General features: G+C 27.1%; 1 protein-coding gene across 1 annotated transcript in view; it reads left to right on the plus strand.

Moving 5' to 3' along the window:
- LOC111618016 (nostrin-like) overlaps positions 1-24,401 on the plus strand; it is an 85,917-nt gene that overhangs the window by 13,072 nt on the left and 48,444 nt on the right. The window contains exon 2 of the mRNA XM_023359435.1: positions 19,316-19,401. Coding sequence (XP_023215203.1) covers positions 19,316-19,401 — 86 coding nt within the window. The remainder of the gene's footprint in view (positions 1-19,315; positions 19,402-24,401) is intronic.

The raw sequence follows: 24,401 nt of genomic DNA on the forward strand, positions 1-24,401 counted from the left end.
TCACAAGCAATGGATCAGTGGTGAACTGTTTCACAAACCTTCAAATGACATCAAATGTTATGTTGCAGGATCTTTTACTATATCCAAACTGATTTATCAAGTGTTAACAGCATGATGTTATTACATAGATGTGGACATAAGTTGTTAGCATTCATGAATTCATTCAGATTTTATCTCATTCAAGCAGTTGATTTAAGCACTGTCTGCTTATTTTTAAAGATGTTTATTAGCATCAATTTGTTCTGTATTATTTTAAGCAAGTATTCACATTTGTTTTAGCATTGGTTATTATTTATTAGATTTTTAAAATATTCTGATGTGATTATAGATGACTGATAAATGCAAGAATACTGATAATATGTCTGGCATTTCTTTTCTTACAGGACAACAATGTGTTGAAAAAAATTTGATATATCATACTTTGCAAACTGTGTTTTATTGTGCACAATTGGAACTTAGTTTTCCTAGTGTATTTCATGTTTAAACTTTTTTAAATTTAAATTTGTGTACTATTCAGAATCAATCAACAATAATTTGGTTACAATTTTGATATTGCAGATTTATACATTCTGATTGTTGTCTGTCTGTCCATTTGTCCTTCATTAATCTCATGAATGGAGTTAGATAGACAAAAGTCAAGACCATACATGGAAAGCTTAGGGACTGGAAGTCCTGATTGGGTTGCAATTTGAAAAAATTCTAGACCTATAAATTCTTACTGTCATCCATTTGTTTGTCTGTCTGTCGTTCCTTAATCTAGAGAACAAAGTTAGATAGATGAATGTGGAGACCAGATATGAAAAGCATAGGACCAGGAGGTCCAGACACTACCATACAGGATCTCCGTTTTGCACCAGAAGTCATGTTATATCAATTCAAAAATTTTCCTCTGAAAGGAGTTAGATAGATGACCGGCATGGATATATTTCTAGTAGGAAAGTATGATGTACAGGGGCATTACACTACTAATTTGAGGTGGAGTGTATGTATTTTAAATTAAATTAATTAATTAAATAAATAAAAAATATTATTAAAAATTGCAGCCCAGCATTGTGACAATGTCACAATGAATAATTGCTCATTTTTGTTTACATTATTTTTCTAGTATACTGTGTGATTATTATGTTTGTTTCAGTTAGGGTTGAATGTTGGATAAACATTTTTTAAAATGGATTGAAAAAAATGTGAAATTATTTATAAATAGTTCTGAAACAATATTTTTTGAATTAAATTTTTTTATAAAGTTTGTTTTAACATCACAAAATGTACAAAAGTGTATTTGTGATTATTTAATTTATAATCAGATTTTTAAGATTTTATCTAATATATCCAAAAATTATTATTTTTAAAAATATTTTCCTTGTTTATACTGACAAATCAATGAACAATCAAAATTTCTATAAAATGTAAAAAATTTTAAATATGACATCTGAAAAATAATTTCATTAGTCATTCATTTCTAAATGACATTATACTACATTTAATCAATTAATAATGTTTTTGTGATAAAAATTATATTTAAATTATATACATAAATTTATATTTACTAAACAGTTAAATTTTGTAAATGATAAGAAATTTTTCTTTTTGCTCTTCAAAAATAAATTTTATTTGATTTGGATCTTTATGCTCTGTTTAATTTAAAAATACAGTTTGTTCCCAGTTGCATTAATTTAAGTTTTAAGAATGATAAAGATGATTCTAAATTTAGATTTTAAATAGATTTGATATGCTAAATTAATTCTTAAACATGCAATTAATTTTTGATCATTTTTTTTCATGTTTGTTTAATTAAAATATCCTAAAATTAAATTGAGACAATTTTTTTAAAGATTATAATATTTCTAAGTTAGGTTATTAAAGTTCTATATTTCAAATTCTTTATAGATACAGTATATTCAATCTATATTTTCAGTATTTTTATATTTTTTATTAGTAATTATTTTATTGTGTTTTAAATTTAAAATGATAAATTGAGTTTTTCATTACTGAAAAAAATAATTAAGATATAATCAACTTTCAAAAAATTTCAATCAAAATGCAGTTTGTTTTATTTATAAAACCTTGACTGAAGTCTTTTGTTATGGTACATCCAGGTACAAACTAATTTGGTTTTTTTATTCAAAAAAATGAAAAATAAAAATGCAAATCTATTGCAGGAAGATATAAATCTTTATTATATCTCCATTATAAAATAATATATTTAGCTTTTAGGACTTGCCTTAGAAAATAAATATTTTAAAATATGTTAAAACAGCATATAAGTTCTGTATACATTAAAAATTAAATGTAAAACAAGAACGTGTTATCAAATCAATTGAATTTAATTAATTTAATTTTAATGTATCAATCTCAGTTTGTCAAACACATGAATAAAATTTAAATGTTAAATGACCTCATAAAAATTTCAAAAAAATTATTTTGAAGCTAAATTGTGTAAAATACAAACAGATTTTTCTTTTGATTTTTCTGAAAACGTGTTTAGCTAGATTTATCTATAAATAAGTATATTTATAATTTCAGAAATTATAAATTTGAATTTGTTAATTTTATTTTTGTGAAGTCAATAAAGTCAAGTTTATTTATTATATTCATTTACTATCTGTAATGAATTAGGTTTTACAATTATGGCAAAAATTATACTATTTTAATTTTATGTAAATTTATTAGTTCTTAAACAATTGTTTAATTTTCAATAATAATTAATATGTTGTAAACATTCATATTAAATATTATTTTATATGTAATTTGATATATGTGAGATGTTAATTGTTTGAATCCAAAAAGTTATATATATTACTTTTAGTTCAGTAGAATTAAAATTTTTATAAAGTTTTTAATTATATTTTGTCAAAATTAAGTACATTACTATTATTGTGAAACAGTAATTTAGCTGTTCCGAAAAAAAACATGTTCTGTAGGTTTCTACAAGTATATAAATTACTTAGTTGAATTATTAAACTGTTATTAAACTGATGTGTTATTGAATTTAATTAAATAATATTTTTAGTGAAATTCAAAAATAAAGAATAAGTTATTTAGCTATAGCTTAGTATAGTTAAAAATTTAGTTTAACTTTTTTTAAAAAAAATATGGTGATAAAATATTGAAATTTATTTATAATTTTGAAAACCAATAAAATAAATGTCATTATAATCAAAAAATGAATTCTAATAACCATTAATCATTCTGTAAAAATCAAAAGTGCACATGATGCCAAAATATACATTAAAATAAAGTACAGTGGGTGATCGGTTAACGAACATAATCTGTTCCAAGACTTTGTTCACTATCCGAATTGTTCGTTAACATCGATTATCGATTTACCATAGGTTTTAATGGGAATTTAATTAATTCATTCTGGTGACCCCCAAAAATAAAAAATATATACTTTCTTACTACGTTTATTTATATACAATAATAAAAATACATATATACACAGTCTTGCATTTTTATTAGTCATGTTTTTTCCGTTTGAAAGGGTCGATTGCTTTTCTCTCTTCTTCAGGATTTTTCGTAATTAACAGCATTGCAATTGTAGAAATCCCCAAGCCTCAACCTGGTTTGGATGCCATTCTAAGACTGTTGTTCTGACATCATCCCACTTCTTCAAAGGATTTTTAATAACAGATATCGGCATTAATCCTCTTTTTCAGAAGAAAAGATATCTCGCCGAGTTTCTTGGTGTTCTTCATTCAAGAGTTCTTGGCGTTCTTCTGTTGTCAAATCCGTTTCAGGTTCCATTATGAACTCTTTGATGTTCTTTATTTCTCAGATGTGATTTTTGTTACTCCTTTAGCTGCTTGAGTCTTCTTGATAATACAGTATTTTTCTTAAATAAGATTGAACTGCGACCTACTGTAGACCTGTTCAAGCCATACAGCCCAGCAGCAACAGACATTAGATATCTGCCCACTCTCTACCTTTGCTATTATACTCTCACCTTTCGAAAAGAAAAACAGATGCAAAACTTAACAAGTGCCTACCCGAATGTCTCTCGAATACATAAAAGAATTGTTTTGTCAGAAAAATAAAAGGCTGGAATTACAAGGGAGAGTTTCAAAGTTCAGAGGAATACTATTTGATCATTATATACTGGCTTGAGCGTCGATGTCGACNATCGAGCCGAATAGTTTGGCCAAATATTCGGCTCGAATATACTATATTGAGGCCGAATATACTATTCGTTACAACACTAATATTTATATATCAATAGAACCTTGGCAATTTCAAATTTCAGTTTATTTGAACAGTCAAAAAATAAATAAATAAATAAATGAGAGAGAATATATAAATATATAAATAAATGAGAGAGAATAAATAAATAAAGAGAAAAATAAATTTTTTCTCTTTCTCCCCCTCTCTCTTTCTGAACAAAATATGTGACTGTTGCATGTAATTCATGCTGCCCAGAATAACATTGTGTACAAATTCTCAAAATAAATTTAAAATTTATTATTGGAATAGAAAATGAAGGCTAGATTCCAGTCTCTTCCTATCTTCCTATATAGTCATACATGCATATTTGTTAAAAACTATCACTTATATCAACTGAGTTTGTCAATTATCAAAAAAACTGACTGGTGTCAGTCATCCTGAAGTAATACAACAGGCTCATTCAATTACAGTATATTGAGAAACCCCAAATTAACAAAAAATACATTTGAGGAAGAAGAATTTTGGATAGTCAAACTTTTTCTTGAATGTCATTGTCATGGCTTAACATTCAAAGAATCAAAATGAAGACATCATATTTATGAAATTCACCTTAGCGAATATTGTTATGAATATATTTCACATAAAATAATTGTTATAAATGCTCATCATACAACAGAATGTTCTTATATAATGAATATTTGATGATACAATGTGTGCTACAAGAAATGTTTACTTGTTAGCATAATAAATTATATTTTAAGATTAATATAAAAAGTAATAATTGCATCCTTCTTACAATTGAAATTAATATTGTATTATGCTTTTTTTTAAATTGTAATATTTTTATTCCAGCTATGTGTTTTACTTATATAAAGGAAATATTTCATGATTCACTTTTTTATATATAAAGTATTATTATATGATTCACTTTTGTATAGGAAATATGCTTAATGTAGTTAAAGTGAAACATCATATCATTGAAATAAGAGTTCCATAATATTACTTAAGTTTCATAATATCAATTTCCATAATATTCTATTTTTATAATGTCATTTATTTAATGACTTGTAATTTAAATTTCAGTTACATTTTGCAGATAATAAAATTCAAAAAGTGTTAATATCTTCTATTAGCAGTAATAATTTTTAAAATTGCTATGATGAAACATAATTAATTTTATAATAACAGATGATTAGGAAATATAACTTGACATATTTTATTAGATGGACTAGTTAACTGACTGATATTTGAGTAGAAGCAAATTTGTTATAGAAGATATAAAAATGGTAAATTCAAAAGAGGACACAAGTACATTAGCAGAAAAATCATAATCTCAAAATATATTTTATGCATTATAAAGCTGTGTCTACATCAATGTTAGTATCATGGACAGCATTTGGTATCTCATTATGAACCATAGTACTGTACATATCATTTTTGTGAACAGAGACAGTCATTCTGATATATGTTGTTTTGTGACATATACTCTGTCATACCATTTTGCACAGTATTTGAATGAACTACTTTGTCTAGTTAACATGAAGTTAGCAGCAGCAGTCAACTTCATCTTGACTGCTGCTGCTTAGTGTGTCCACACTTTACCACAAGGCTGCTTCATACCGTGTTATCTTTTGATGGTTCATCAAAAAATTCACAAGCAATGGATCAGTGGTGAACTGTTTCACAAACCTTCAAATGACATCAAATGTTATGTTGCAGGATCTTTTACTATATCCAAACTGATTTATCAAGTGTTAACAGCATGATGTTATTACATAGATGTGGACATAAGTTGTTAGCATTCATGAATTCATTCAGATTTTATCTCATTCAAGCAGTTGATTTAAGCACTGTCTGCTTATTTTTAAAGATGTTTATTAGCATCAATTTGTTCTGTATTATTTTAAGCAAGTATTCACATTTGTTTTAGCATTGGTTATTATTTATTAGATTTTTAAAATATTCTGATGTGATTATAGATGACTGATAAATGCAAGAATACTGATAATATGTCTGGCATTTCTTTTCTTACAGGACAACAATGTGTTGAAAAAAATTTGATATATCATACTTTGCAAACTGTGTTTTATTGTGCACAATTGGAACTTAGTTTTCCTAGTGTATTTCATGTTTAAACTTTTTTAAATTTAAATTTGTGTACTATTCAGAATCAATCAACAATAATTTGGTTACAATTTTGATATTGCAGATTTATACATTCTGATTGTTGTCTGTCTGTCCATTTGTCCTTCATTAATCTCATGAATGGAGTTAGATAGACAAAAGTCAAGACCATACATGGAAAGCTTAGGGACTGGAAGTCCTGATTGGGTTGCAATTTGAAAAAATTCTAGACCTATAAATTCTTACTGTCATCCATTTGTTTGTCTGTCTGTCGTTCCTTAATCTAGAGAACAAAGTTAGATAGATGAATGTGGAGACCAGATATGAAAAGCATAGGACCAGGAGGTCCAGACACTACCATACAGGATCTCCGTTTTGCACCAGAAGTCATGTTATATCAATTCAAAAATTTTCCTCTGAAAGGAGTTAGATAGATGACCGGCATGGATATATTTCTAGTAGGAAAGTATGATGTACAGGGGCATTACACTACTAATTTGAGGTGGAGTGTATGTATTTTAAATTAAATTAATTAATTAAATAAATAAAAAATATTATTAAAAATTGCAGCCCAGCATTGTGGTTGCATGTAATTCATGCTGCCCAGAATAACATTGTGTACAAATTCTCAAAATAAATTTAAAATTTATTATTGGAATAGAAAATGAAGGCTAGATTCCAGTCTCTTCCTATCTTCCTATATAGTCATACATGCATATTTGTTAAAAACTATCACTTATATCAACTGAGTTTGTCAATTATCAAAAAAACTGACTGGTGTCAGTCATCCTGAAGTAATACAACAGGCTCATTCAATTACAGTATATTGAGAAACCCCAAATTAACAAAAAATACATTTGAGGAAGAAGAATTTTGGATAGTCAAACTTTTTCTTGAATGTCATTGTCATGGCTTAACATTCAAAGAATCAAAATGAAGACATCATATTTATGAAATTCACCTTAGCGAATATTGTTATGAATATATTTCACATAAAATAATTGTTATAAATGCTCATCATACAACAGAATGTTCTTATATAATGAATATTTGATGATACAATGTGTGCTACAAGAAATGTTTACTTGTTAGCATAATAAATTATATTTTAAGATTAATATAAAAAGTAATAATTGCATCCTTCTTACAATTGAAATTAATATTGTATTATGCTTTTTTTTAAATTGTAATATTTTTATTCCAGCTATGTGTTTTACTTATATAAAGGAAATATTTCATGATTCACTTTTTTATATATAAAGTATTATTATATGATTCACTTTTGTATAGGAAATATGCTTAATGTAGTTAAAGTGAAACATCATATCATTGAAATAAGAGTTCCATAATATTACTTAAGTTTCATAATATCAATTTCCATAATATTCTATTTTTATAATGTCATTTATTTAATGACTTGTAATTTAAATTTCAGTTACATTTTGCAGATAATAAAATTCAAAAAGTGTTAATATCTTCTATTAGCAGTAATAATTTTTAAAATTGCTATGATGAAACATAATTAATTTTATAATAACAGATGATTAGGAAATATAACTTGACATATTTTATTAGATGGACTAGTTAACTGACTGATATTTGAGTAGAAGCAAATTTGTTATAGAAGATATAAAAATGGTAAATTCAAAAGAGGACACAAGTACATTAGCAGAAAAATCATAATCTCAAAATATATTTTATGCATTATAAAGCTGTGTCTACATCAATGTTAGTATCATGGACAGCATTTGGTATCTCATTATGAACCATAGTACTGTACATATCATTTTTGTGAACAGAGACAGTCATTCTGATATATGTTGTTTTGTGACATATACTCTGTCATACCATTTTGCACAGTATTTGAATGAACTACTTTGTCTAGTTAACATGAAGTTAGCAGCAGCAGTCAACTTCATCTTGACTGCTGCTGCTTAGTGTGTCCACACTTTACCACAAGGCTGCTTCATACCGTGTTATCTTTTGATGGTTCATCAAAAAATTCACAAGCAATGGATCAGTGGTGAACTGTTTCACAAACCTTCAAATGACATCAAATGTTATGTTGCAGGATCTTTTACTATATCCAAACTGATTTATCAAGTGTTAACAGCATGATGTTATTACATAGATGTGGACATAAGTTGTTAGCATTCATGAATTCATTCAGATTTTATCTCATTCAAGCAGTTGATTTAAGCACTGTCTGCTTATTTTTAAAGATGTTTATTAGCATCAATTTGTTCTGTATTATTTTAAGCAAGTATTCACATTTGTTTTAGCATTGGTTATTATTTATTAGATTTTTAAAATATTCTGATGTGATTATAGATGACTGATAAATGCAAGAATACTGATAATATGTCTGGCATTTCTTTTCTTACAGGACAACAATGTGTTGAAAAAAATTTGATATATCATACTTTGCAAACTGTGTTTTATTGTGCACAATTGGAACTTAGTTTTCCTAGTGTATTTCATGTTTAAACTTTTTTAAATTTAAATTTGTGTACTATTCAGAATCAATCAACAATAATTTGGTTACAATTTTGATATTGCAGATTTATACATTCTGATTGTTGTCTGTCTGTCCATTTGTCCTTCATTAATCTCATGAATGGAGTTAGATAGACAAAAGTCAAGACCATACATGGAAAGCTTAGGGACTGGAAGTCCTGATTGGGTTGCAATTTGAAAAAATTCTAGACCTATAAATTCTTACTGTCATCCATTTGTTTGTCTGTCTGTCGTTCCTTAATCTAGAGAACAAAGTTAGATAGATGAATGTGGAGACCAGATATGAAAAGCATAGGACCAGGAGGTCCAGACACTACCATACAGGATCTCCGTTTTGCACCAGAAGTCATGTTATATCAATTCAAAAATTTTCCTCTGAAAGGAGTTAGATAGATGACCGGCATGGATATATTTCTAGTAGGAAAGTATGATGTACAGGGGCATTACACTACTAATTTGAGGTGGAGTGTATGTATTTTAAATTAAATTAATTAATTAAATAAATAAAAAATATTATTAAAAATTGCAGCCCAGCATTGTGACAATGTCACAATGAATAATTGCTCATTTTTGTTTACATTATTTTTCTAGTATACTGTGTGATTATTATGTTTGTTTCAGTTAGGGTTGAATGTTGGATAAACATTTTTTAAAATGGATTGAAAAAAATGTGAAATTATTTATAAATAGTTCTGAAACAATATTTTTTGAATTAAATTTTTTTATAAAGTTTGTTTTAACATCACAAAATGTACAAAAGTGTATTTGTGATTATTTAATTTATAATCAGATTTTTAAGATTTTATCTAATATATCCAAAAATTATTATTTTTAAAAATATTTTCCTTGTTTATACTGACAAATCAATGAACAATCAAAATTTCTATAAAATGTAAAAAATTTTAAATATGACATCTGAAAAATAATTTCATTAGTCATTCATTTCTAAATGACATTATACTACATTTAATCAATTAATAATGTTTTTGTGATAAAAATTATATTTAAATTATATACATAAATTTATATTTACTAAACAGTTAAATTTTGTAAATGATAAGAAATTTTTCTTTTTGCTCTTCAAAAATAAATTTTATTTGATTTGGATCTTTATGCTCTGTTTAATTTAAAAATACAGTTTGTTCCCAGTTGCATTAATTTAAGTTTTAAGAATGATAAAGATGATTCTAAATTTAGATTTTAAATAGATTTGATATGCTAAATTAATTCTTAAACATGCAATTAATTTTTGATCATTTTTTTTCATGTTTGTTTAATTAAAATATCCTAAAATTAAATTGAGACAATTTTTTTAAAGATTATAATATTTCTAAGTTAGGTTATTAAAGTTCTATATTTCAAATTCTTTATAGATACAGTATATTCAATCTATATTTTCAGTATTTTTATATTTTTTATTAGTAATTATTTTATTGTGTTTTAAATTTAAAATGATAAATTGAGTTTTTCATTACTGAAAAAAATAATTAAGATATAATCAACTTTCAAAAAATTTCAATCAAAATGCAGTTTGTTTTATTTATAAAACCTTGACTGAAGTCTTTTGTTATGGTACATCCAGGTACAAACTAATTTGGTTTTTTTATTCAAAAAAATGAAAAATAAAAATGCAAATCTATTGCAGGAAGATATAAATCTTTATTATATCTCCATTATAAAATAATATATTTAGCTTTTAGGACTTGCCTTAGAAAATAAATATTTTAAAATATGTTAAAACAGCATATAAGTTCTGTATACATTAAAAATTAAATGTAAAACAAGAACGTGTTATCAAATCAATTGAATTTAATTAATTTAATTTTAATGTATCAATCTCAGTTTGTCAAACACATGAATAAAATTTAAATGTTAAATGACCTCATAAAAATTTCAAAAAAATTATTTTGAAGCTAAATTGTGTAAAATACAAACAGATTTTTCTTTTGATTTTTCTGAAAACGTGTTTAGCTAGATTTATCTATAAATAAGTATATTTATAATTTCAGAAATTATAAATTTGAATTTGTTAATTTTATTTTTGTGAAGTCAATAAAGTCAAGTTTATTTATTATATTCATTTACTATCTGTAATGAATTAGGTTTTACAATTATGGCAAAAATTATACTATTTTAATTTTATGTAAATTTATTAGTTCTTAAACAATTGTTTAATTTTCAATAATAATTAATATGTTGTAAACATTCATATTAAATATTATTTTATATGTAATTTGATATATGTGAGATGTTAATTGTTTGAATCCAAAAAGTTATATATATTACTTTTAGTTCAGTAGAATTAAAATTTTTATAAAGTTTTTAATTATATTTTGTCAAAATTAAGTACATTACTATTATTGTGAAACAGTAATTTAGCTGTTCCGAAAAAAAACATGTTCTGTAGGTTTCTACAAGTATATAAATTACTTAGTTGAATTATTAAACTGTTATTAAACTGATGTGTTATTGAATTTAATTAAATAATATTTTTAGTGAAATTCAAAAATAAAGAATAAGTTATTTAGCTATAGCTTAGTATAGTTAAAAATTTAGTTTAACTTTTTTTAAAAAAAATATGGTGATAAAATATTGAAATTTATTTATAATTTTGAAAACCAATAAAATAAATGTCATTATAATCAAAAAATGAATTCTAATAACCATTAATCATTCTGTAAAAATCAAAAGTGCACATGATGCCAAAATATACATTAAAATAAAGTACAGTGGGTGATCGGTTAACGAACATAATCTGTTCCAAGACTTTGTTCACTATCCGAATTGTTCGTTAACATCGATTATCGATTTACCATAGGTTTTAATGGGAATTTAATTAATTCATTCTGGTGACCCCCAAAAATAAAAAATATATACTTTCTTACTACGTTTATTTATATACAATAATAAAAATACATATATACACAGTCTTGCATTTTTATTAGTCATGTTTTTTCCGTTTGAAAGGGTCGATTGCTTTTCTCTCTTCTTCAGGATTTTTCGTAATTAACAGCATTGCAATTGTAGAAATCCCCAAGCCTCAACCTGGTTTGGATGCCATTCTAAGACTGTTGTTCTGACATCATCCCACTTCTTCAAAGGATTTTTAATAACAGATATCGGCATTAATCCTCTTTTTCAGAAGAAAAGATATCTCGCCGAGTTTCTTGGTGTTCTTCATTCAAGAGTTCTTGGCGTTCTTCTGTTGTCAAATCCGTTTCAGGTTCCATTATGAACTCTTTGATGTTCTTTATTTCTCAGATGTGATTTTTGTTACTCCTTTAGCTGCTTGAGTCTTCTTGATAATACAGTATTTTTCTTAAATAAGATTGAACTGCGACCTACTGTAGACCTGTTCAAGCCATACAGCCCAGCAGCAACAGACATTAGATATCTGCCCACTCTCTACCTTTGCTATTATACTCTCACCTTTCGAAAAGAAAAACAGATGCAAAACTTAACAAGTGCCTACCCGAATGTCTCTCGAATACATAAAAGAATTGTTTTGTCAGAAAAATAAAAGGCTGGAATTACAAGGGAGAGTTTCAAAGTTCAGAGGAATACTATTTGATCATTATATACTGGCTTGAGCGTCGATGTCGACATCTCCCACACTTTGAAAAGTTTTGAATTGTTGCACGAAGACAAGAGAAGACCAATCGGTATTCATTATTTTACATTGCTTCTTCTTGTGTTTGTTCTGTGGGGTGTTCGTTGTCCAAACATAAAAATCTTTCGCAAAAGTGTTCATTATCCATTCTGTTCGTTAACCGATCACCCACTGTATGTCCAAAAAAAAGTCTTTCTAATCATATATTCGGAACCAATTACAGCATGTAGATGACGAAAACAAAAATGAACATTTTTGAATGAATGTTTGTTTTCATCATCTACACACCATAATTGGTTCCGATTAACTATATCCCAGTGTGGTGAGTGGTTGTTTACTCTTTAAAATGTCTTTCAGCATTAAAGTAAAAACTTTAATAGAATTGAAGACAAAATTGCCCAAAAAGGATCACCATTTATTATTTGTGTTCCAAGACTATACACTTTTACAGAACATTTACAGAAGAAAATTCTACATGTATTGTCACCAGGGGGCAGCTTTTTTAAAAATCTACATTTTCCAGCGCCAGTTTCCAGTATATAAAAAGCAGTCCAAAACCTCCAAAGAAGGTATAGATCAGGGATGGCCAACACTTAGACTGTGGTAGCCCGCAAAGCTAAAATTGAACAATTTGCTTTCACTTAAACTAATGTTTAAAAATCTTAATTCGATAATTTATTCTTACAATAATAGTCTGTCTGTGCAACGTACCCATACTGTTTGTATTTATGAACAATGCAAATGAATGTTAACACATGCACATATAAAAACAATGCAAATGAATGTTAATGCATGCACATATAAAAATCCTAAAATTGTTTGCCCATATTCATAGTCGCCTGCAGACTATATTTTACCAAAAAAGTAGTCTCTAAGGGATAAAAGTTTGGCCACACCTGGTGTAGATGGATGTAACAGGACAACTGTATGTCACCAGTTTCTTTTTCAGAAATTTTTATAATTTTAATTGGATGTGTTTTTTAAAAGGACTCTTTGTAATTTTCTGGCGACAAGCAGCCTACAAAGAAAGGTCAGTTGCTGAAAATGTGTATAGTCTTGGAACACAAATAGTAAATGGTGATCCTTTTTGGGCAATTTTGTCTTCAATTTTATTAAACAATAATTCTCCATTGGACAAACATTTACAGTAAAAACGTTATTTAATCAAATAACATGAAAGCACTTTCAATGATGCATTACCATCTTCAGACAAATAAATGGAAAAGTAGAATATAGAACTTATTCAAATTCCAAAATGAGAATTTGAATAAGTTTTGTATTCAAACTTATAGAATATTATAAAACAGTAATTAAAATTAGTGGGAGGAATACAAAATGATCACCATAAGCTGAACATTTTGAATATATTTTGGAATGTAGGAGTAAGAAAATAAAGCCCAAAATATATAACTTTAAGTGGATCATTAGGGCAACAAACACTATACTGAATACATGCATTTGCATTTCAACCATTTTAAGAAGAGTGATCTAAAGATCAGGGAGCTCAAAAGAAGTTCTATTAAAGAAGGATTAGTTTTTCTATGGATGTATTTTTTATCTGTTATAAGAAAGAGACAAAGGTATTATATCTATATATTATATATTATATCTCAGGTATTATATCTATATTGATAAAAGATGATGACAGAATTGCCAAGTGTCTGTATAAGCACCTAGTAGTGATAACAAATTATTCAAATAAAGGAAGGCAGTTTCAGAATATATTACATCTATATAGATATTATATACATTGTTTTTTTAGCAAAAACACAAGCATTAATTGCCATTAAGACCTTTAGTTAACAAGAGGACTCACACATCCTCTTCTTGGAACAAATTGCCCAGACCATTAGAAAGGACTATGGCTGATTTGTTCTCTATGCTGGTCCCAAATTCTATCCTAGTAGTAGCATCTACAATGGAGCTAAATCTCTCATTTTAAAAGAAATGGGACATTTCCTCCAGCTACACATTCATTCTATAAGATTCATGTTGTCTTGTTATACCCATTGGTGCCAACTTTCAAAGTGGTCATGTTGGGTAATGTTCTACTGCTCCAGAAGGGGTTTACCTTCCAACAAAGTGCACCATGTGAGATGTTTTACTTAATACCCAACAGCAATAACTTCTGTTTCAATGAACAAGTTTATCTATAAAAGCATGTGTTTTCCATTGTTGGCTATCCTAGTGGAGTTAGTCATACAAAATTTGGAGTCATGAAACTTTGGTTTTACACAGTAAAAGCACCCTTTATTGTGCATTATCCACTACTATATCTGCACCTCATACCTGATGTTAACTCTTTGTATGAGCAATCCCAAACAATTATTAGCTTTTGTTTGGCTATCATCATCTGTCTGTCTACAGACTTCACCATAGAAGAAGACTGTAATAAGACTTCTTTCTTCAATTTACATATACATAGAATGCCCAGGAAGGGAATATTTTGGTGTTTACCATAAGTTTCATTTGGTTCCTATGGTTATTTAAGCATTTCCTTTTTATGGTATTTTTGAAACCGTGCCAGTAATTTATTTCAATTCAAACACAAATTATTTATCGTATTTATCGTACCAAGTGTCTGTATAAATACGATAAATAATTTGTGTTTGAATTGAGACATTTCCTTTTTAATCACCCGACTATCAGGTCAGTCCATAAGTTCGTGCGCATTTTTATCTACAAAAAAAGCAACAAAAAATTTTAATTAAATCTTATTTCAATCTATAATGTATTCACCATTATTTTGTACAATTTCTTGCCATCTTGATGGTAGCTTTTTAGTCCCGTCTTTGTGAAATGATTTCGGTTTTGAATCAAAATATTCAGAAATAGCCTTTTTACATTGTTCTCATCCTCAAAAGTTTTTCCTTTTAAAAAATTCTGCAAACTCTGAAAAAGGTGATAATCACTGGGAGCAATATCTGGCAAATATGGTGGATGAGGTAAAATTTCCCAGTTGAAGCTTTGGAGTTGAGCAGTTGACGTTGTTAGTTAGCTATTGACAGTTCATGTGGTATCCATTTTCCTAGCTTTGAAACTTTTCCTATTTGTTGTAGATGTCTATGAACAGTTCCATGGGATGAATTTAAACGTTCCGCAATTTCATCAACTGTTAAAGATGGTTCTGCTTCAACTAATGCAGAGAGAGCATCATCATAAAAGTCAACGGGTCTTCCAGTACGAGCCTTATCCTCCACATTAAAATCATTATTTCTAAATCTTTCAAACCACTTCTGCACAGTCCTTACACTTGTTACAGTTTGATTATAAGCAGTATTTAATTTTTTGGCTGCATTTATAGCATTCTCACCACTTAAAAATAAAAAGTATAAAACATGTCTCTTATATTCATCTGTTACTTCCATTTTAATGAAAATAAACAACTGAAATGTTCCCAAGTCTGAACAGTATTATATGAATGAGATCCAATTTAACACTTCAGTGTAAAAAGTATCACATTAGACTGGCATTTTTAACAGCAAAACAAGATTTTTCTCAAGGTCATAAAATACACACGAACTTATGGACTGACCTGATACATCAATTCTGTAATCATTGCCCTAATATCCCATGCATATTTGTACTTCACAGTTAATAAAGAATTGGAATGCATTAGATCAGTGGTTACAAAGGCAAGATACAATTTAATTGAAGATACAATTTAAACCACCTTAATGTCAGTATTAAGAATGTTATTCCCACTTTCCACTATGCTTGCCAAGAAGGAAAGGGTGTTTTCAAGGAACTTTATTCCCTATTTAAGTCATACTTCCTTGTACCTTTCTCAGCTATTTAAGAAATATGGTTTTGTTTTACCTATCATACCACAGGCATCTTTGTATAGATACTTATGTATCTGGCATTGTGCACTGCTCTGTTGATACTTATGTAATGATAGAGATCAGTATTCTGTCCTCAAGTATAATCAAACATATACAGAATCCTGTTAAAACAAGGTCAGACACTTTCCAATTTTTCATATATAAGGATGACAACAAGAGTACTTGCAAATAAGTTGTCATAACTCTAGGAAGATATCTTGCATAGAAAATATACAACAGAGCTTGTCAGGAGGGCTTTGGCTAACAGTTGTGAGCCCTTTGATCAGAGACCACTTTACTTCACCAAATGCAACAGTTAACACATAGCACTTGCTTGCGTGGAGTAGTGTTTTGCTCCTGTATATCCTCCTTTTCCCATTAGCAATAGAGTCATGCTAGTTATGTATCTAACTGCATTCAGGGAAAAATTTTTTGATTTGAAATAATGTGACTTGCAGTACAAATTGGAAGTTTATATATAGTTAATCTGGTCCTCTTTCTCTTACCATTTCCATGTCTGGTTTCAACTTTATCTATCTCCATTTTTGAGATTAGGGAAGGACAGAAACTAATGGATGACAATGGGAATTTATAGGTCTACAATTTTTTAAATTGCAGCCAATAAGTACCTCCAGTAACCAAATGGATAAAACCACCGAACACTGGTTTGGTCATAAGTTTGTGCATTGCCAATGGACTGGCCATGTGGAGTTTTCTGGGTTTTCTTTGCATTAGTAACACTTAAATTGGGGCCAGCTTTACATAAAAGTCTTTATGGGATGCATCCTCCTTGGCAGATTGCTCATATCATGTTACCTGACATTGCTTGATTCAAAATTTCCTGTAGTCTGTGTGCACTTTATTCACATGTTGAATCTTACTGTCAAATCTGCATTCAGTATGCCTATACCACAACTTTCAAGTTTCCTTTACTTAGATGTTTTTGCTGAATTTACTTTTTCACCTGATTTCACCTGATTTTTTACGGGATCATATAAAAGCAATTATTCTCACAGTTTACAATATTATTTTATTTAAACAAGCTTTATATGAAGTCTTTTGGACTTTGATCACATGCAGGGCCATCACAACCTATCCAACACAGATCACTTTTCAAGTATTAATAGTATTATGGTCAATGACTACTACTTAATACCAGATTGGTATTAAGTAGTAGTCGTTGACCATACTCTTCTGGGAGGATATCAGTGACTACTTTTAATTGAATTACTTAACCCCCTTCTGTAACACTCCCTTCTTTCTATTGGATCAGGAGTATGGTGCATTCAAATAGAAAATTACATAATATAAGGCTACCAGCAAACACAAAATATGTTTTAAGTGGTTTTCTGGGGAGCCAAGTTTAAATATTTGGTCCATTTTTTGTGTAATTTGATTTGTAGGCAGATTACCATTTGATATGGTACAGTTTCTTAAATAAATGATACAGTTTCTTAAAGATAACATTAGAAAAATTACAATATGTTAAAACATTTAAGATATCATATTTTTGATTGTGTCTACTTTACTAATGAAATTGTGCCATTTTGTACCATCCAGGTATAGTGATAAACATGACAATTGCAGGCTGAAATAACCAAAGTCTTTATACGGTTTTCAATTTAATGTTTGTTATAGTATAGTATTTGTACAAAGTATATAAGTACAAAGGTTTTCTTATGTAAGGGTTTATCACACCAAGTGACCAATCTAATACATTTTAAAAATTCTACTGTACACAATTTAAAGAATTTTTAAAATGTCTTTGATTGGTCACTTGGTGCGATAAACCCTTATTTAAGACAACATTTGTAATTATATAAATCAAATACTGTATTTATATAAATCAACTATAAGTAATGGTATATAATATAATAGAAGGGTTAGAAGTACAAAATAATCTAATAATCTTAATGTCTGTACTTATTTTTATGGGCAACACTAGACTTACCTGCTAGTAATTGATATTTGTAAGAATCAGCAAAAATTTTATAATATAAAATTAAATATATATATAGTACAAAAATTACAATCTCTGTTAAAATATATTAAAACAGTTATTGCTGATTCTACCAGTTAGATTTATTTATGATTAATTTACAATCTTTTCAAGGGTTCTACAAAGATATTTGTAAGAAGTTTTATTTTTCAGTATTTTTTAATGAAAATAAACTATACCTTATCTAACTATAAGGTGCTTTATTGTTTGGTAAATAAAAGTTGTAATGATGTAATTTTTAAATATTCTTTCTTTCTTTTAATTTAAACAAATAATAAGTTCTACAAAAATAATAAAGCATAATGATTCCTTAGATGTTAAAAATTTGAAGATTACTGCTTTAGACTATCATTAAAATATTTTTCAGTTATAAAAGTTACAAAATAATTTATTGATTGTATAAAAAATTGAAAATAGATTTTGGAGAAGAATGGAAGATGCAATTGATTACTAATAAAAGTTGAATTTTGAAATTATTTTCTGTAATATTTTTGATTCATAAAAGACATTTTCTGTTTTAATGAAAATTCATTCATTGATTTTTTTTTCTTAGGTTGGGTGAGATAAAATAAGTAATGGTATATAATAATTTTTAAAAATATATCTAAAAAGTTAATTTTTTCCAAATGAACCATGAAATGCTTGAAAATTTATTACTGATTACTGTATAAAATTAATTTTCTTAATAACAGATTCAATTTTTTATATTTTTATATAAAGATTGTAGTATGAAATATTAATAGCATGTTTAAATTTTGTATATTATTATAATGAAAAATAAATCTTAGATATCTATCTGAGTTTGTAATCCTCTTTTTTTATTTTCTAGTTTTTATATATAATCAATATTTTCTTATTTTTGTAAGTTTTAAATTCATGTTAAAAACATTAGCATTTTGTGCAATTATAATATTCTAAATTACTAATTAAAACAAAGAAAAAGTGTATTCATAATGTTTTTGTACAATGTGATCTCATATTTATGACTAGCATTGTAGAAATTTGAGTTAGCTTATGAAGTTAAATTGATTTAATATTTCTAAATAAAGTCTTTATTAATAATAAAAAATTTTTCTATAACAGGGTTCAAATGGATTTGATGAGCTTCGAAAATATATTAAGCAAGGAGCTGATTTTAATAAGGAGATTGCTTCAGTATTACAAGAAAGGTAATGAAAATAGTTTTTGAGCAAATAGTAGTTTTCAAAGATATTTAAAGATTTCAAATTTAAATTTAAATAGAATGAAGAGTTGTTTAGATTTTATAAGTTATTAAAAATAATCTAATTTTCAACTTAAAAAATATTTTGAAATATTTACTTTGAAATGTTTGGAGAGTTAAGATAAATAATTCATTAAAACTATCCATAAAAGCAGCTCTAATTCTGTAATCTATTTGATTGTTGCTAGTTATACTTACAAATATCTTTGATTAAGTGATGATTTATTTGGGTTTTATAATAATAATAGATTGTCAAAAAAACTGTATTAAATTTAAATGGAATTTTTCTGACTAAAAGAAAAATTAAATAGTATATATAGCTTATAAAAATAATTTTTCTGTAACTTACTATTCTATGCTTATTTGTGTGGATATACAGTAATCATTGAGAAATATATATTGAATATTACTATTTTAATAACAAACACAGAACCAATTTCCTATGTGTATAAACAAAAAACAATCTTTGCACAAACATTTTCTAACTCCTTCTGAGTTGTTATTCAGGTATGACAGAATGGTTACCTGATGGAACATCTGTTAGAACAAACCTAAATTTATAAAAGTTTTTAAAAGAATGTAATTCAAATGACCATTTGAACTATAAATATAAACTTAAAGCTGTGCATGTATTAATCCTGTGCATAACAATCAATACACTAATTGTTGTATAAGCTCCACTGAACTTGTGATTGCGTAGGGATATCCTTTTAATTAGGCTGCGAGGAGGATGTGAATGGCCTTTTCCAGTAATCAGATGGGTGCCCTGGCTTTGTCTATAACCAGATGGAGCTGTTGCCCTTGCTTATGCATCTTGGCAAATGCAAACAACCTAGAAACATCTGGAGAATCAAGAACTATATTACCCAGAGCCAGTTGTCCAGCTAGCTTAGTACGGGCAAAATGTTTAGCCTTTAGCCCTAGATTGTAATTTATAGATGCAAGGGCAACATCTTTATCCAGTTTAGACAGAGCCAAGGCACCATTCGACTACTGGAAACCCACCCATCCATCCTTACACGATCACAAGTTCAGTGGCATTCATACAACAATTAACCCTCTCTACCTATACAGTGGATCCAGAAATTGTGGCAGACTTCTCCTCGCAACATTGCATACAGAATGGTCAGAGGCCAATAGAAATTTTTAAAGCTAAATTTGCATCATTATGTATAAATTTTAAGGAGGAAATGGTGTTGTCGATGGCCTGGCAGGCTCTGCTTGACATGATGGTATAGTCTTTAGTGGATTGATCATTATGTGGAGGTTTAAGTTTATATTTATAGTTCAAATGATCATTCGAATTATGTTCTTTTAAAAACTTTTATAAATTCATGTTTGTTCCGAAGGACATTCCATTGGGTAACCATTCTGTTGCACTTGAAGATTTTCTAATGCACAGGAAGCATTAGAAAATGTTTGTGCAGAGATTGTTTTTTGTTTATACACACCAGAAATTGATTTTGTGTTTGTTATTACATATATCCTGGTATGGTGTGATGTAAATTACTATTTTATTTTAATAATGCTTCATTAAGATGGAAAAGCTTGCAATATAATTTTGGATTCTTCTTATTCAATTCAAACACTGCTTTGTGAAAATTTATTGTAAATTATCATTATTTTTTTCAGTAATTTAAATATAATAAATTTTCACAAAGAAAGTATTTAAAGTGAATAAGAAAAGAAAAAAACTATTTGTAAACATTTTTATCTTTATAACAATAAAGACAAAATGATTTCAAGTATAAATTCAAGTAAAATATTCAAGAGTAACAGAATAAAATTTATAATAAGAGAAAATGTTACAAAGAATTTTTTTAATGAAAAATATGAAAAACATTCAAAATGCAAAGTATCAACTGCAATTTGTAGTATGTTATGATGTAATAGGTTGCAATTTGTAGTTAGGTTATGTTGATTCTGTAAGAAGGATTATCATTATACAATGTAAATGTCTAAAATGCTAGCTGAGACTTTGTTTTAAGCTTTAAAATTAACTCTTATATACTATATTATTCTTGAATTATTGCAAAACTATATTAATTGCATTCTTGTTTAATAATAAATGAGAAGGAAAATTGTGTAATAGTTTTTATAATTCATTAAGAATTTATTATTTTCGTAATCCTTTATTTCTATTCGATACAATCCAGTTTGTTAAACATAAGGATTATATATTGACATTTAATCTATATGTTGATATGAATAATATAATCCATATGCTAATATTTATATGTTAACAAACTGGATTATATGTTGACATGTAATTCGTATGTTAACATATAGAATACAAATGCATTCTATATATTATAATACTGATATAGTAATATGTATTCTATATAATATGTATTTTATATGGAACATATGTATAATAAATAAATATATGTTCCATATAGAAAAACTTATTGCTAAGCCATAGTGTATTTGTTTAGAATACTGTTTTAACTTTTATTTTCAGTGTCATGCCAATTTTATTTAGCAGCAGTTAAATTACAAAAGCAATGCTTGTTTGTCATTAAGATTGAAAATATTTTGTTTTTGTAATTATTTGTTTTCTAAAAAGTCTTTTAGAATTCTATAAATCTTAATTTAAATTGTTTTATTATAAGTTTGCAAATTTCAATGTGATATCTAATTTAAGATAGCTAAGGTTCAAAATTTGACAAAATGAATTTAACAATGAAATTTTAATTGACTTAGTCCGAAATCCTGTCATCTTTTAATTATTCTTTACTTCACAACTGGGTGCAGATATTTGGTGTGTAAGATATTCCTGAATAAAGAGTAATGTTAAAGATACCCAGTGTTTACCTATACACCCAGTTGTGAAGTAAAGAAGAATTTTTTGAGTTCACTGTTGGGAAATTTTAACTGTAAATATATGTATTTTAAAAAGGATGTGTATTAGTTAGTGCCTCTTTACTAAATGCCTTAAAGAACAAACCGACAGAAGAGGGGGAGTATGTCCGAAACACATATTGGTGTGAAAGATTTTCCTGAATAAAGAATGATGTTAAAGATACCCAGTGTCTACCTATGCATCCAGTTGTGAAGTAAAGAATAATGAAATTTTAAGTTTGCAATATAGTTAGTTTATAACTACAAAGTTTCTGTTAAAGTTCTAATTAAAAATATCATAACATGCTCATTTCCATACTTATTTGCTAACAATTGTTTTTGCTCATCTATATATTTGCTACAATTGTTTTACAATTCTCTCTCACCAACTTTCCCCATCCAATATTCGATAAAATATGTTCTCAATATTAAGTTAACTAAATTACCTTGTGATGTTATGATATAATGGCCAATTTTAATTTGTCAAATTATGCATGTCATTTCAACTGAGATCTGCTGACATAAGCATTGGCAGCCATCAGTTTTTAAATGTGGGTGTGGGTTTTTTGCCCTTCTAGTAAAACAAACACTCTAAAATAAGAAAAAAATCTGAAACAAAATATAATGACCCCAGAAAATTAAATAATAATTGGCCTCAATTCCTCACACTATGATCAAGTATCAGTTTTTAAACTTGGATTCTTCAATTTAATGATTTAATTTTTCAATATTTACTTTTAATCATGTAGTTTTGTAAATAATAAATTTGTTTTTTTTTAATTATTATTAAAAACAGCAACAAGTTTGAATTTCAAAGGACATAATAAAAAAATCTTTTTTGTTTTATATTGTAAGCATTTGAGGAAGTTTGAATAAAATGTCAGAATTCTAGTTTGAAATAGTGTTCATTTACCTTTAATCTTAGACAGCAATATTTATAACCATATAACCTTACAAATAATGTTTATAATCATATAGACTAAAACAAAAAATATAATAATGGATTGAATTTAGAATTTAAAGATTTCATTTTCAGTAAAATATGCATTCATACATTTAAATACAGTTTATATTTTACAGATTACTATTAAGTTCCCATATATATCGCTTTGTGTATTATTAAATATATTTACAAAATATAATGTGCTTTGAATGTATAAGCTAATAAATTATTTGGAAGCAGATTTTCATTATGGATAGTTTAATTTCAGATATTCTGTATAAACTTATTGCTCAGCTTCTTATTCATTTCTATTTATTAATTTTGTTTTTATCTACATGTAAGATACATATGGTGTTTTACATCATATGTTTCTTTGGTAAAAGCTTTTCAAATTTGTAAGATTTAAGTTTAAAAATTTAATATTTGAAATCTTATTTTATGAAGAAAATATTATTGAATTAAAATAAAATAAACTTTAAAGTAATTAAATATTCTAATAAAATAATAATGGATTATTTATTTTTATTCATGTATTTAATATATTAGTAAATGATATATTTTTTCCCTTATCAACACAGTTACAAAAGTGATGATGAAAAATGTGTTGAAATCAAAACAAGTAACTTCACATTATCTACAATACATAGGTATTCTATAATTAAAGTACTTTCACTTTCAGCAAGAAAAGCTTCCTCAGTTAAAGTTCAAAACAAAACAAAATTTTTTCTTGTTTCAAATTTTAACTGAAGAAGCTTTTCTTGATGAAAGAAAAAGTACTTTAATTAAACTACTCTTTGTATCATGGATAATGTAAAGTCATTTCTTTTGATTCAACTATTTTCTGCAAGATAAAGTAAGAAAGTTACTTCAATTGTATGAAAAATATGTTGTTTAATTTAATAAAAAAAATTTTAAATAGTTTAAGTGTTTTTATTTTTAAATATGGAAAAAGTAGTTTTCAAATTTGTTCCTGGTTCTTATAATAATAATAATAATAATAATAATAATAAACACATATGTCATTCCAGTACTCACATACTCTTTTGGAGTTATACATTGGACTCACACAGATCTCGAGCAACTCCAAAGGAAAACAAGAACAACACTTACTAAGCATAAACAACATCATCCTAAATCCGCCATAGAAAGATTAACCCTTCCAC

This window comes from Centruroides sculpturatus, unplaced genomic scaffold (genome assembly GCF_000671375.1).
Source record: "Centruroides sculpturatus isolate CEXI.00-Female unplaced genomic scaffold, Cexi_2.0 scaffold47, whole genome shotgun sequence".
In the NCBI taxonomy this organism is placed as follows: domain Eukaryota; kingdom Metazoa; phylum Arthropoda; class Arachnida; order Scorpiones; family Buthidae; genus Centruroides; species Centruroides sculpturatus.